Here is a 14,098-nt window from a genome sequence, read left to right as displayed (position 1 = left end):
AGATGGATAATTCCACAGAGATTTTCGAATTGTTCCCCACACCATTCCACAAACACAAAAGAAAATAGATGCACTTGATTCTACTTGACGGAGCGAGAGCACAAACTCCTCCACGTTGTCCATCCCTCGGTACTCAAAGGGAGAGAATTTCATACAGCACGTGCAGAGGTCCCAAAACGGATTTCCCTCTGTCTTTACATCCATCCATCATCCAAATCTATTTTTACACTTGTGGTGTAAGTTACATAAGGCATATGATGAACGAACGGCTTTGTCACTTGGTGGTTGGATCGAAGGGTCAGCCGCTTTTCAACTCGTCAAGAGTTGCTTTTTCAGTCTTTCGCAAGAGTACCAGCGTCTAGCTTTTCCAAGACCTTTGTGTATTCGGGAAACAAAAGAGTCGTCATTTGTCTTGTAAATGTCACCAGTGCTGGCTGGGCAAGCATAAGCTTGTTAAAGTACGGATTGCTGGTAGAGAGGAAAGGATTTTGCATTATTAGCCAAAGCCAAACATGCGCTGGCCTTTTCGTAGTCACAGGTTCACTACTCACGAATCAGTTGCGATAGCGTTGGCAAGGAACGCATAAAGAATGACATCAATCTGGGTGGGGCTCTCTCCTCCGTGAAAGTAAATGTGTCTTGACTTGTCCGCAGTGATGTCAAACTGAACCTCCAGCCTTGCCGCGAGATGGGTTACAGCGTCCTCCAGAAGCCCATAGACTTCTTCAGTCGAATGCCTTCCCACGCCCTGTGCCCACAATCCGGACCTCACTTTTCTCCAAAAGTACCAGCCCAACAATGGTCGAAGTACTGACGGAGCTGCCGAAAAGGACTCCCGGACGACAACCTGATAATTGGCATCTACCATCCACCTCTCATAGCAAATACACGAATACAAATGCTCCTCAATATATGACTGGAAAGCGCGGGAGTCCGCCTTTTGAGAAGGAGTTAAAGAGGCATCTAGATCCCGAGAGATACGCTTCTGGACGACGTATTTTAAAATGAAATGGGAATCCGCGACAGTTTCATCTCCGAAAGTAATGTAAGGAAGCTTTCCTTTCGGCGCACGATCAGGCAGAGTTGCGCGGAGCTCATATGGGATTTTTGTCGCTCTTGCAAAGGTTTCTACCTTTTGACAGAAACCAGACTGTAGTAAAAGGTAAATGAGCAGGAACAATGCAACTTGTCATGTATCATATGGATTGCGGCCGTACCCCACTCGGCATATTCTCATCCTTGCCAAAGCCGTATATGATGAGAACATTGGCTTCAGATACTTTCTGTTCGTCCATACTTTTGATTTGATGATGGCTTACTGTTTGCGTCGTGAGGTTTATAAAAGGTCCGCTTTTCATGTTTCGACCTGAGTCATCCTCAAAGCGCGCTCTTGTCCGACATTGCTTTATTTATTACTGCTTACTGTGCGCTTTATGCATACGCAGTGAAACTTTCCGATTTAAAGTCTTCCCTACGTTATCGGGCAATTCAACTCACAACTGAAGTGGTTGGCGTTCTGTTGCCTAATGCTCCTTACGCATTGGACACTCTTAACCCTAAAAATAACCATGCATGCGTATGTGGTACTAAAACTGTCCTAACCGAAGCGTGCTCGGAGGCGTGGTCAAATCGATTCAGCGAACATGCAACAGCTGCCAGTGAAAACAGGAAAATGTGTAATGGATTGAGTTGACTGCATCAGTCTCTATTCAAGCATCGGCGTGTCTATGAGAGCAGCTGTCCACCGATTTCCAGCCCCTTATTATATTTGGTTTAGCCGTCTCTACAAAGCATTAAATGATGATTGCCGACCACCCTTCATTCCCGTTTAACTTTTTCCCTTTGAACCTCCTATCCTTCATCGTCAGAATATTCAATCCCGGTTCTTCTCTGAGGTTCTCTAATGTTGAGCCTCGAGGCAAACTCGTCACTCAAATCATTTGCATTTACTGGGCTACTGGAAGAGTCCTTTGAAAAAATGCCGATTTAATATTCATCGTGTAAGGCTGTTTGTTCAAGCAAAACCAAACAACCTCTCTATGAAAAACAAGCGTAACATGATGCGCTAATATTCTGTCATGGATATCATCTTCATCTCTTCTTGCTTGATGCCTGTACCCAAAATGCAGTATCTTTTGAATAGTAATGTCATCGACCCCTTCCAACCGATAACCGATGTTTGGTGCAGATGTTTCAATAAGCTCACGAAGGCCATAAACATTGGAATATCGTCCATCTTTAGTGATTCCAAGGAACAGGTAGTTCCCAGCCTTCTGCACCCGCGCGGCACTCGACATAAAACTCACAATCAGGTGCTGGGTTCCCGATTGCCCGTCGTGGGGACACTGGAAAAAAATGTTTTCGCAATGACTGTGAATTATATTGTCGTGTTCTTCAAGTTCTGTCGCATTGACATTTCCGATATAGGTTGGACCAGTGGAAGGTGATACACCAAAAATGCTTCCGTAGCGAGTATATACTTCTTCAACGGTGAATGACGTGGTATCTAGTGAAAGGAGATTGTTATCAATGTTTCTGCCATGGCTCAGGCAAATTCATCTACCATAAAGATCAGACTTGGCGAGGAACTCTTGGTTTCTGTGCGCATTCGACAAGGCAGTCTTTACCACTTCACTCCAATCCGGCGAAAGAACTGGCCATGTGGTTGTAATGACGTTCTCGAAGGATCGTCTGAGCGCTACAAAGGCGGCTGTGAATGTGAAGTTTTTGCCTTCTCCCACAATAAGAACCTTTGGCAAACTGCGATCAAATAAGATCTTTTGAAACCGCCCGGACGCCAGTGGCAGGGTGATAAACTTGCCCTCTGGTTCAGGACCCCAAAGAACTTCAATCTTGATGCTCATCGTATTCCTGATCGCTTTCAGCAACGCACAGCACAAGTGATTTCTGTGTCGTGTACGTCCTTGGTGAACAGTACCATTCTATATTCGCCTTTGCTCTCCTTTCATGAGTACGCTCGCACTCTGCCCTCTTTTGTACATGCGAGATTGTGGAGATTGCAATCCACGCTTCTTTCCTCTGTGCTACAAACACACACACGCACGTACGCCCCAAATGCACACGGATGTAAACACATATAGACAAATAGTCTTAATGTAAGGGCTAGATTTTATGGTTCTTTTTATTATGCTATAGGTGGCAACTTTCTGCCGCAGCCATTTTATGTCTGAACAGATTGTATTGGAATTCATTCTTTGATTTCATCGGAAATGTCATGGTGTATTGACCCTGTGTCGTTTGTCGCGGAAGTGCTGATGCACGAAGGTCCGTCAATGAAAAATAGCGCCAAAAGGATCGAGACTGTGAACGAGTGGTGGTTCACGGTGACAAGATGTCGCATAAGTATACCGCCCTCTCATAAGTTCGGGTTATGGTTTTTTTTTTTTTTTTTTTTTTGATACCACAAATGGCTTCTACACCCGAAGGGAATTATTATAGAAATGTTTCCACCATGGCTCAGGCAAGTTAATCTACCATAAACACGAGACTTGGCAAGGTACTCATGGTTTCTGTGTGCATTCGACAAGGCATCATAATTGTAAACAAAGAACTGCTTTCTCTTCTGATTCAGCAACTGTACTATAAGACGTATAGATACATTTGACAAAGAACGTCTCATGCGGTGACCTAATAGATATCTGCACACTGATCATCACGTCTGATCAGCAACTGTACTATAAGGCGTATAGATACACTTGACAAAGAACGGCTCATGCGATGAGCTAATAGATATCTGCACACTGCCTCATCACGTCTGATCTTCTTCAATGTTAACATTACGGACGCATAGCATGGCGGTGCGAACTCTTCAAACGCTCAATCTCAGTTTGTAGCGCGTGGAATTTATCGGAAAACTCCACGCTTAGCTCAGATAGCTTTGCCTCAAGGTCTGTTATTTGCGTAAGTAAGGATGACTCAGGTTGATTTGTGGAAGGTTGGGTGCCGGCATCGTTTGTTGTTTGCTGGATGTTCGCATTTGAAGCGCTTGCTAGATTTTTTGGACTAACAGACTCTTTGCCTTTTTTGTTGAGGTTCAACCCCATGCCATTCCTCCTAGCCTGTTTATCACCTGGTGTCTCAGTACTCTCTTCCGCTGTTGAGCTATCAGGCTTGGTGATGGTTGATCCTGTATTGCGGTCCTTGCGTCGCGACCGGAGCTGAGCTGTTGTTGAGGTCTCCAATGAAGCGGGACTGCTTGGTAGAGGTTCCGAGCTTGCCCGGGGGGATTGACCGTTCGCTCGCCTTGTCATGGCAGTTTTTTCGCTGGATGGTGGCGGTGTAGGAATGGTGGTGATGCCAGTGGTGGAAGTGCTGGAGCTTCGAGACGCTTGTGTTCGTCGTGGTGGCGTCGTGGGGTGTGAGCTGCTGCTGCCTGGGTTAGAGATTGACCGTATTGGTATGGTTGAATCGTTTGGGTCGATTGGGAAGCGAAAGGCTACGGCTACATACCTTCTGAGCTTCTTGTGCTTGGTGTCCTGGTGCGACTCTGTGAAGCATTGTTCCTGCCAGGCGGTGATTCTTCGGTTGACAGTGTGTCATGGTTGTTGGTTTCCTCGGTGGATTGCTGACTGACATCAGCAGCTGAGGAATCGCGTGAGTATACATCAAAATTTGAGTCTCGCGGGCGACAACCAACCTGTCCCATTCGGCTTCAGATGAGGGAACTCGGCAGCGACACTTTCGTAGAGCCCATGATGCGATCGTATGTGATTCATTAGCTCCTTCACATTCATGCTTTTGTTTCGGTTCCGCTGTATGTATCCACAGATGTACTCTCCTTTGACGCACCGCGCCATGCAGAATTCGTACTCTTTGGCGTCTTCCCATGTTCTGAACACCCGACGTGGGAGTCTAAATCTTTCAATTTGGGCGTCTTCAGGTCTCTCGGACAGGACCCCACAGGCTCATTCGTTGGCGTTGGCAAAAACCACTGTACATAAAGAAGAGCATATATGAATATCTATTCAGTTTCGCAAAACACTTCACAGGCACCTTGTCCTCGTGACCGCAATGTGGGCATTTCATGCACGAATGGCACTCACAGTCAACCTTGTTATTATTCTCCGGCCTCCATCCTCTTTTTCTAACCCCAAGAAAAATTCCGAGTCTTTCTTTAAACAAAGTCCCCGCAAAGACTTCTTTCTGCACCTCGTCATCGTCAGGCATCATTAAAATCGTACTAAGCTCGTCATCGTCTGGCATGATTACCATCGTACCAAGCTAAGAATTGAAAGAAGTAAAGAGTAAGTTGAGAGCAAACCAAGTTGTCAGCCGTTGAAAAAATGGAGCTTCGAATGAAACAGGCTGCCCGCTCCATGCTATTTTTAGATGTGGCGGGGGCTGCTGGGTTACCGCTCATTCCGACTGCCTGATGACCAACAGTATAACTGAGCTGAGTAACACCCAATATAGGAAAAAACAGATGTATTTAACTATCGTGAGCAAAAGAGACATTGGCAGTACCCCATGAACCACCAGGTCGTTCTAATGATGATCCGTCTCAATCATCCGTAAGCTCTTCAATTCGACTACCACTGCCACTCCTACCACTATTCGCCCCCCAAAAGGAATTCAACCACCCCAATTGCGCTCTACGTGCACCCGACTCAACCCTTCCACTCGCGAAAAAATCACGGGAAAGTGCCGCCAAGTCCCGTGAACCCGCGCAGTCTCACTCTGAACTGCATTAAACGCAGCATCATACGAATCGAATTCATCTCTGATCAATCGACGATGGTTGGGACCGATACGAGCATACGTGCTGGCGTAAACATCCCCATTGCCACCGAAAGTGAGAGTGTGTTGGCCACCGGAGAAGTGTGCACGATGGGAATTGGGACGGTAGGGCATGATTGCCGCGCGTCCTGATCTCTCGACCACGGCATATGTAGAATTGGCTCGTCGGATTTGAGCGTCGCTGATATGCGCTCGGGAGAGAGCTAAGGCGACTTCGTCTTTGAGTCGGTCGGTTACGGAGATACCGTATCTGCGGGCGGCACGTCGAAGTTCGCTGTCGAGGAACTTGTTGCAAAGATCTTTTTTACGGGAGAGGGGAGCCATATTGAATTTGGGTGCTGGAGAGTTGAGGTGGCGAAGAAAAGCGATGGGTTATTTATACTCCGTGGGTGCCTACATCGGGGCTGGCTGCAAGCATAGATTTGTTTTCCTTTTTTCATTTAGATATCCCACCCACTAGTAGTTGCTTGTGTGACGCGTCCGAAGGTCCAAGATATCTTGGATATCCGAAGATATCCTGTCGATGAAAATCAGCGACAGCGATTCAGCATAGTAGCACTAATTCAATTTTTTTTATCATTTCATACCATCTCGCATCCCAGCATGTCAGCCAAACATGGATCGCAGAAATCTCTAATGTGCGCACAATTCCTATAAAAGCACCCCTTCTAAAAGATTCACTCTCACGCAAACTACCCAACATGTGCAAACGCCAAAAATACACCAATCGTCAATTGAAGACATACGAGCGTGCGGATGGTAGCCAATACTACGTAGATTGTGGGATTCGTAAAACGGTACGCAGCAACCAACGGGTCGTGACCAAAGTCGCCAAGACCATCGGTTGTTGTCGCGGGAGTGACGGCCGTACTGGGAAATTGGTCGTTCGAGCTGGGCAGGATAAGTACGTGAATGGCTATTCTTCAAGCCTTCCCCTCTATTCAGTAGCAGCTTATACGTTTCGATACTTGCAGATGCCACATCATCTCCCGCAAAAATGGCGGAAGTGACCATCCCAACAACCTATACGCTTGCTCATCCTCCGTTAACCGCTCTCGCCAGCACCGTTTCGACCATCTCAACTGCCGTGACGTTGGCAAGGAGCGTTGCGTTAAGGCGATTGTGGCTAGTCGTGTTACAGGGTGCAAGACAACGTATGCGCAATTAATGAGGGAGAGTCGTCGTTCATAGGGTAACGTAGTGTAGTCCGACGCTCTTTGATTCTTTGCCTGAAATAAACTTGATGTTCGTTTGTACTGGTATCCATGCATGACTTTACCATAAACATTGCACTACACTTTGGCTTCCCACTCTTCACTTGTAAAGTTATATTTTACGCTATGGATGACATGAGCCCATTGTCATGATGTATTTTACCAGCACGATGTCGATGCTTACTGATCAGCGAACTGCCGATTTCGAGACAAGGAAAGGCTGACTTTGGATTGCAGGATATCCGCATGTTGCCCATCATATGCGTGAACAGAATCTTTGCAGAGTGTGGCATATGCAATAAGGGAGTTAATTGGACTCGTCTAGTTATACGACCTATTTACCGTTCAAGCATAGCAGTCGTTTAGCCTTGTCTACAATCATTGCAACTATGGCAGTATTTTTTGAAAACATGGTGGTACACAGCTCAATGCCCGACATAAGTATGCACCCCTCTCACAGGTTCGGGTTATGCTTACTTTCATCACCAGAAATGGCTTCTACACCCGAAAATTCCTTAGTTTGCAATGTCCAAATGTTTCGTATGCAATCTCAGAGAAAAATTGCTGAAGATCTTAAAGTAGCTGTTACCAGGGTGGGCAGACTGGCATTTAGCAACTGCATGGTTAGATGACGACACTATAGACGCACCCATATTGGCTATGTGTAATTCCCATTCACAAGGCACCAGGTTTGCCTGCGTCCATCGTATAAAAGACGGCAACTTGTGCGGATCGCCAAAAAAGCCACACCAAAGTCCTCATGTAAGCAGTTCAGATGCACCAATCTCTATCTATCGCTGCAGTACATTACAGTGCTGTACCAGCTACGGGTAATCTCGTCCCTCCATAATTGCACACGCCACCCAGAAATTCTTCACAGTTAGCTTCACTTGCTTTTCATTGTCAGCAGAAGCGCTATAATTGCTCAAAGCCAGCCTGTAAGCAAGCTTGAATCTTTGCACAAGAAAATCTTCGGCCGCGGTTTGCAAGGCATCAATCGCTTTTCTGGTGAACTTGGTATTAGATAGCACCAATGCCGCAGCCTCCCGGACAAGCTGCTTGATTCCATCGCGATCCAAGCAAAAATCTGTACGGCATTGCTCAAAACGCATCTGCCTTATGGCGAGATGTTCTGAATATAGCCCTTCCAGCCCATCACTACTCACGTATTCGTCAGCATCTTCTCTTATGGCGGGATTTTCTTCGCTGTTCTGATTCCCAGCAGCAGACGAGGAGGAACCAGCTACGTTGTCATCAGCGCTGATGTCCATGTCGTCCACCATATCTGGTAGATAGAGTCTCTCAAGCCAGGAGGCTTGATACTCCATATCAGTGCACGTACTCGCTTCGCTGTCGCTCGGTATGTATGGATTCTCGTCAAATTGAGGGTTAGCGACTTTCGTCTCTAGATATCGTCGTAGATGTCGATAACGTTTTTTTGCTTCCGCATCAGCTTCTTCATTCATAGCCGCTTCTTCTACTTCTTGTGCCTCCCGTTCGTAGAAAGAATCAGAATGAGAGTCGGAAGAGTCGCCACTCTCGTAGTCATCAGCTTCCTCCCCATACCAAGGAGGAACGTAGGTCGGATCCGATTCACTTGAAGCTGCGCTGGACCATCCATCCTCATCGGGATTGGAAATGTCTTCAGTGTCCATCTGCGCCTTTATCTGAACTGCAGATATTAACCCTTTCGCGGCTGCTATTTACTACCCACTTACTTCTCATCGGTGACAGCCTGTAATGGAGGCAAAAGGCAGAGAGAATTTAAAGATGTGACGAGCCACGAATGGGCTTAGTGTGGCTACGGTTGGGCTAAGCCTTAGGGTTAGAGCATCTCCACTGGCGACAGGTAGTTTTTCAAAATAAGTCGGTACTCCAAATCAACAGCATGGTTTGACTGAACACTCAACCAGGTACAGCAAAATAGAACCCCAAGGCATGCATCAACAGCTTGTGAGACTGAACGGCATTTATACTAAAATGTGCGGACAACAACGTACTTGACGACTGTTTAACCCTCGGACTTTGCGGGCGAAAATAGTCCAACACATAGCTGTGTGAGAAATCAGACTACAACGGGACACTGTACTGATTCGTCCCGTATATCGTAACAGACATCTTAATGAGGAGATTCTATGAAGCTCGAGCTAGGCTTCCTCTTAAGACTAAAATGTGAAGTTATTTTCAGTCGGCACTATGGACAGGAAAGTGAGTGTCCAATGGTGCGCGGCAATGGAAGTTCAGGAGAGTTTGGTCGCAGAAGTTTGCTAGCCAAGTTCAGCAGTGAAAGTGGCGCGGTGTGTTGACGTTACATTGAACGCTTAATCCTGGCTGCAGGACAATCGCATGCCTTTCTGTCAAGTGGATTGTGCAGCTCTCGAATATATTTTTGGCCTATCTACGTTGTTCCAAGTCATTATGATGAATGCACGCATGATATACTGAACAAAGAAAAAGCGAAGCAGCCGAAGATGTTGCTCATCCGGTACGCGAGACGACAAAGTTACGCTATTCGAGTTTTCCAGGATGTATCGCGCGAAGAAGTGTTTGAGACGGTCAGGAACGAACAATTCGGTGGCCCATTGTTCTATGGCGGTTATCAAATATCTTGCTGCCGGCATATCGACGCGTAAAGCCCATTGGTCTTTATCAACTCATCATGTCGTCCGAGTTCGACGACTTGTCCTTCATTGACCACCGCAATGCAATCAACGTTTCTGATGGAAGAGAGTCTGGGATTGCTCGACTCAACAAAGAAGCTTTCCATCAATGTGAGGTGAGCAAATTCAATCCTCATACCTGTGAGCAATGGTGATGGTTGTCCTTCCACTGGAAGCATTTTCAATGGCTTTCTGGACTTCTTGCTCACTATGCTGAATCGAGCGCACTGGTCGCCTCGTTCAACAGGAGCATTTTCGGTCGCCGGATCAGCGCTCTAGCGATGGCGATTCTCTGAAAAGAACAGCGGGAGAAGTACAGCAATACCATCATGATCGGAAGACAAGCCAGGAGGAAGGGTTTACCTGTTTCTGGCCTATATAAAATAGACGACGAAACCGAAAGCAGCCAGAGAGCATTAGATCAACTTAGAATATGCGTCAAGGATAATCGCCATGACATTACCTCCTGAAAGCTGGCCTCCCTTCAGACCCACACGAGTGTCATATCCTATGGGTCAAATGATTTATTGGAAATGCTCTATCTTTATGGGGACAAGCGGTCCGGTTGCCAATACCTTCAGGAAGGTCGCGGATGAAAACATCAGCATTAGCCATTTTCGCTGCTTCAACAATCTCCTCCTTCATGGATGCCCCATGCTCGGCGCCCCAAGCAATGTTTTCCATGATGGACAGGTCAAATAGAATTGGCTCCTGTCCCACCAGAGCCATATGAGAACGCAGCCCGTTTCGGAGATGGTATTGCTTGATAGGGATATCTCCGATTCGTGCTTCGCCTGCGTTGACATCGTACCAACGTTGCAGAAGACCCAAAACGGAGGACTTGCCGCAACCGGAGGGTCCGACCTGCCCGTGTCAGATGAAATAGCGTTTTTAAGACCCCGCCTCTGGAGCGAAAAGTCAATTGAACAACACTACCAGCGCCAAGGACTTGTACGGTGCCCACTGTAAATTGAACCGGCCGTCGAAGATAAGATCTGGTGAGGTGGGATACGCGAATATGACGTTCGACAATTTGACGCTAGGTTCAAAGTCACGAGACGCAATTCCCGGATGATCCGCATCAATGAGTGTTTTGCGATCCAGGAGAGCAAAAGTCTAACATGAAACGAGGTTTCTATTCGTCAGCGACGACCTGAAGACATGTACAAGGATTTCGTGAGGAGTGCGGAGGACTGCCGCAGATTTCTTACCGAAAGGGCGGCAAATTTTCCTTTGGCAAACGACGTAGCAAGCCCGGCAGAATCCGCGATCGAGATCGTCGACATTAACATGCCCATGATTGCAGTAAGCATGTTCGCTAATGTCACGGTCCCCTTTTCCATCAACATGGCCCCCGCAGAAAGACCACCACAGACAGTGAGGGTAGTGGCCGCGTTCTGGAATGCATATGGGATACTGTCTATGAATGCGTTTCTCTTACTGAGAGCAAATGGTCTTTTCAAGAATGCTGCAACATTTCACCAATCATGTGGTTCAGTGTTGGATAAGTTATTGCTGCTGGGTAAATGTACAATCGTTGCAATACCTTCATAACGCCTTACGGGCAACTCCTCCCGCGGAGATCTTTCAGGGTCTTCACTTCCCGAATAGACTCAATGGCAATCTGTGTTGATTGCTCAATAGCTTCCTTACTTGCGTCGACGTATCTGGAAAGGGAATAACTCTGCCAGAAGGATGCAAGAAATATGAAGGGTGCCAAACCGAGCATGATCTGCGAAGGTCTTATATGAGCCACTGTACAATAACACGGAGATGGAGTTGTATAACCATACCACAGTCATGACCACTGAGAAGCGAACGATGGAGCGATGCCAAACACCACCGTGCTGAAATGCAAAAGGACAGTCGATCAAACACTGCACACGAATGTCGGCTTTCCACTACAAGCTGAGTAAACTCACAATCCATTGCGCGATAACTCCTTCCGAATGTCCGTAACCAAGTGAGGTACTCCCTCAACTAGGGCGAGCTTGGTAATCAGGACTCCAACGGAATTCGACTTCGAGTCAAAAAAACCAATTTCTTGCTGTAAAAGACTGCCAAGTGTTGCCAGCCGCAGGCGACTGGTGAGTCTCGCATTAGCCAATCCGTATGCCCAAGTGAGTCCCCACTTGAAAAAGAAGGCCCCCACTGCCAAACCAGCTGAACGAGCGGGCAGGGTATTTAGAAATCATTGTCAGGCGGGGCACTTCAATTAACTGATTAATACGAAATAACACACCCATAAACATAATCCACAAATTGATTTGATCTTCTTGATCAGGACTGGGGGTCATCAACGGAGCGATAGTAAGGCCGAGAATCATGGCAAATCCAGGAAAGATCTAGTTTTGTTACCAGAATACGGGTTAGGGTTTCAGCGCTGTCATGGAGTAAATGATAAATTACGTTACCATTCCGCTGAAGGGTTAGGGCCAAAATTAGAGGTCAAAGTCAGGTTGTCATTGTGTGATCTGTACTATATTTGGGACCCACATGTTTCCTTCTATAATATAACTCTTTTGCTATTCTCTTGATGCAAGGTCCCCAGAGACGTTCTCTAGCGATGGCATAGCTTCTAACAGACCTATCCACCTCTCAGTGCAACAAGTCTAGTTGTAGGCAAAAACCAATAACTTGACTTTCACAAACACTCACATGATCCTCCACAACGTTGCAGTTGGCACATTTGTACAGGCATGTATAGGATGGGAATACGGCAAAGGCGATATACACCCATGCTTAAGACCCACTAAACATGATAGCCACCTTAAGTGCGAACGTATAAAGGCGTTTCCTTGGTCGGTTCCGACTCGTTTGCAATATGGAGGCTGTTACTTCACTATACTACAGGACTATTATGAGCTCATACTCGAATGACCTCTTATCCAGAGTTTACCCTAGGATCGATGTATAAAGCAAAGTATATTCGGCTAGAAGCACAAATAGACTAATGCAATTCATTATTCTTTATTCTCTCGATTATATTAACCACTAGCCTATTTATACTCTGAGCTATTCTGGTCTACTTCGATTTCTTCCCATCGTTTTCCATGCTATCTAAGCGAGATACATTGTAGTTTTACACCGGTGCATGCCAACATTAATTCCTCATAAGGATAGTACGCGAGAGATTTCTTGAACTTTCGAAAGTACTCGTAACTTAGCCGTTAACTCGTATACCATGAAGCTCGTTCCAAGTATCAACCCCATATAGGTTCACATGATCCTGATACAAACCGATTAACCGTTTATTTTTGCGATACAAAATTGTGATTCCCCATATCTCTTCCATGCCGTTGCGGCGAGAATGTTCATCGCTGTATCATTTACGTGCCTTATCAAAAGCGCCCTGTGGATCCATGTTAGAGTCCAATATCGGACCTTCCAGAATCTCTCCGTTGAACTTCCGAAGGAGAAATCAAAGCTCGGAATCCGTGTACGTAAAATAATATGGTTTTTCATACCATACGGGCCAGCAGTCGACCAGTTGTCATCCATTTTGCGGAAGCTACTGTACTTATAGCGACTACTTTTACATTATCATTAAATTCGCCCTTTCTGTGACATAGTTCTTATTTGCAGCAACCGTACAACCATATCTCAATAAACTAGCATTTCTTAGGGACTTCCCATCCCAGACCTGCTACTTTCCTGGACAACCACTCACGCAAAACCCACCACAATAAACCCCAACTGGCGGCCGTGGCAAACGGTCCATCAACCATCGTTCCCCATCCTGAAGTACAAAAGACATCCAGCCCCCGCTCTCCCTTTCTGCAGCTCGCGAACACGTTCCATAAAGCAATCATCACACACAGACTAGGTAGCGCCGTGCACGAGAACATTCCCCGTCTATTGATGACATGCCCCACGAGCCCCACAGTGTACATGGAGACATTATACCAAACCAGCAGGTCCAATCGTCTTTCCTCAGAGCGGGAGAGTTCTTCATGGATCAGAAAGGGAACCATGGCCGTTACGCAGATCTGTCGACCGTCGCCGAGGAAAGTTGCAAACAGTAACAGGGCCATCACATGGTGAATTGCCATGTGAAAATTCCCGTGCCACATGTTGGTCAATGAAAGTTCGGAAACGTAGTACATCGTGTACGTCGCCAGCTTGGCAAGGAACAAGATTTCAGGTACTCGCGAGTGTGAGTTGCTCTGCCTTGGCAACCAGCGGCCGTTCCGAGCGCAGACAAACAGACAAATGAGAGTCCAGTTGTACCAGAAATGATTCGTATCGATGCGCACCTCTTCCGGGAAGGAAGGTAGTTTGCCGAGAATTAACAAGAGTACCTTGTAATAAGCTGGCCGGGTTTCGATATAAGGAAGGCCAATGTCTCCCACAAACGGAAGAGTGATATTGTAGCCCCACATATTGGCTATGGAGGACAATGGAAGGTGCTATTCGAGCAAACTGAGGTCGTTACAGGCTAAGGGAAGGCAATGTTCTGATCGCTGC

The 14,098-nt window shown here is 46.5% G+C and overlaps 10 protein-coding genes across 10 annotated transcripts; 2 read left to right on the top strand and 8 right to left on the bottom strand.

Moving 5' to 3' along the window:
• Positions 1-10: 10 nt before the first annotated feature.
• Positions 11-1,417, bottom strand: SPPG_02429 (uncharacterized protein). Its single transcript, XM_016750718.1, has 3 exons — positions 1,218-1,417; positions 552-1,150; positions 11-468 (listed from the first exon to the last, which is right to left on the bottom strand). The coding sequence occupies exons 1-3, from the start codon at positions 1,356-1,358 to the stop codon at positions 333-335; spliced, it is 876 nt and encodes a 291-aa protein (XP_016609960.1). The 5' UTR covers positions 1,359-1,417; the 3' UTR covers positions 11-332.
• A 431-nt stretch (positions 1,418-1,848) lies between these two features.
• Positions 1,849-2,968, bottom strand: SPPG_02428 (uncharacterized protein). Its single transcript, XM_016750717.1, has 3 exons — positions 2,564-2,968; positions 2,034-2,506; positions 1,849-1,968 (listed from the first exon to the last, which is right to left on the bottom strand). The coding sequence occupies exons 1-3, from the start codon at positions 2,862-2,864 to the stop codon at positions 1,852-1,854; spliced, it is 891 nt and encodes a 296-aa protein (XP_016609959.1). The 5' UTR covers positions 2,865-2,968; the 3' UTR covers positions 1,849-1,851.
• Positions 2,969-3,475: 507 nt separating this feature from the next.
• Positions 3,476-4,829, bottom strand: SPPG_02427 (uncharacterized protein). The gene is made up of 3 exons (XM_016750716.1): positions 4,658-4,829; positions 4,471-4,602; positions 3,476-4,393 (listed from the first exon to the last, which is right to left on the bottom strand). The coding sequence occupies exons 1-3, from the start codon at positions 4,815-4,817 to the stop codon at positions 3,798-3,800; spliced, it is 888 nt and encodes a 295-aa protein (XP_016609958.1). The 5' UTR covers positions 4,818-4,829; the 3' UTR covers positions 3,476-3,797.
• A 3-nt stretch (positions 4,830-4,832) lies between these two features.
• On the bottom strand, positions 4,833-5,284 carry SPPG_09023 (uncharacterized protein). Its single transcript, XM_016757176.1, has one exon. The coding sequence runs from the start codon at positions 5,230-5,232 to the stop codon at positions 4,897-4,899; it is 336 nt and encodes a 111-aa protein (XP_016609957.1). The 5' UTR covers positions 5,233-5,284; the 3' UTR covers positions 4,833-4,896.
• A 58-nt stretch (positions 5,285-5,342) lies between these two features.
• Positions 5,343-6,173, bottom strand: SPPG_02426 (uncharacterized protein). Its single transcript, XM_016750715.1, has one exon. It carries the CDS (start codon positions 6,079-6,081, stop codon positions 5,593-5,595), a length of 489 nt encoding a protein of 162 aa, XP_016609956.1. The 5' UTR covers positions 6,082-6,173; the 3' UTR covers positions 5,343-5,592.
• SPPG_02425 (uncharacterized protein) lies at positions 5,457-7,050 on the top strand. The gene is made up of 2 exons (XM_016750714.1): positions 5,457-6,661; positions 6,732-7,050. The coding sequence occupies exons 1-2, from the start codon at positions 6,459-6,461 to the stop codon at positions 6,946-6,948; spliced, it is 420 nt and encodes a 139-aa protein (XP_016609955.1). The 5' UTR covers positions 5,457-6,458; the 3' UTR covers positions 6,949-7,050.
• Positions 7,051-7,311: 261 nt separating this feature from the next.
• SPPG_02424 (uncharacterized protein) lies at positions 7,312-8,723 on the bottom strand. Its single transcript, XM_016750713.1, has one exon. The coding sequence runs from the start codon at positions 8,624-8,626 to the stop codon at positions 7,796-7,798; it is 831 nt and encodes a 276-aa protein (XP_016609954.1). The 5' UTR covers positions 8,627-8,723; the 3' UTR covers positions 7,312-7,795.
• Positions 8,724-8,840: 117 nt separating this feature from the next.
• SPPG_09022 (uncharacterized protein) lies at positions 8,841-12,157 on the top strand. The gene has a single exon (XM_016757175.1). The coding sequence runs from the start codon at positions 10,793-10,795 to the stop codon at positions 11,183-11,185; it is 393 nt and encodes a 130-aa protein (XP_016609952.1). The 5' UTR covers positions 8,841-10,792; the 3' UTR covers positions 11,186-12,157.
• On the bottom strand, positions 9,840-10,315 carry SPPG_02423 (uncharacterized protein; the record flags this gene model as incomplete). Its single annotated transcript, XM_016750712.1, has 3 exons — positions 9,840-9,923; positions 10,090-10,139; positions 10,207-10,315. 3 exons carry the CDS (start codon positions 10,313-10,315, stop codon positions 9,840-9,842), a joined length of 243 nt encoding a protein of 80 aa, XP_016609953.1.
• Positions 12,158-13,153: 996 nt separating the features above from the next.
• On the bottom strand, positions 13,154-14,098 carry SPPG_09021 (uncharacterized protein). The gene has a single exon (XM_016757174.1). It carries the CDS (start codon positions 14,011-14,013, stop codon positions 13,243-13,245), a length of 771 nt encoding a protein of 256 aa, XP_016609951.1. The 5' UTR covers positions 14,014-14,098; the 3' UTR covers positions 13,154-13,242.

This window comes from Spizellomyces punctatus (assembly GCF_000182565.1).
Source record: "Spizellomyces punctatus DAOM BR117 chromosome Unknown supercont1.4, whole genome shotgun sequence".
In the NCBI taxonomy this organism is placed as follows: domain Eukaryota; kingdom Fungi; phylum Chytridiomycota; class Chytridiomycetes; order Spizellomycetales; family Spizellomycetaceae; genus Spizellomyces; species Spizellomyces punctatus.
This window is presented reverse-complemented; position numbering and strand designations above follow the sequence as displayed.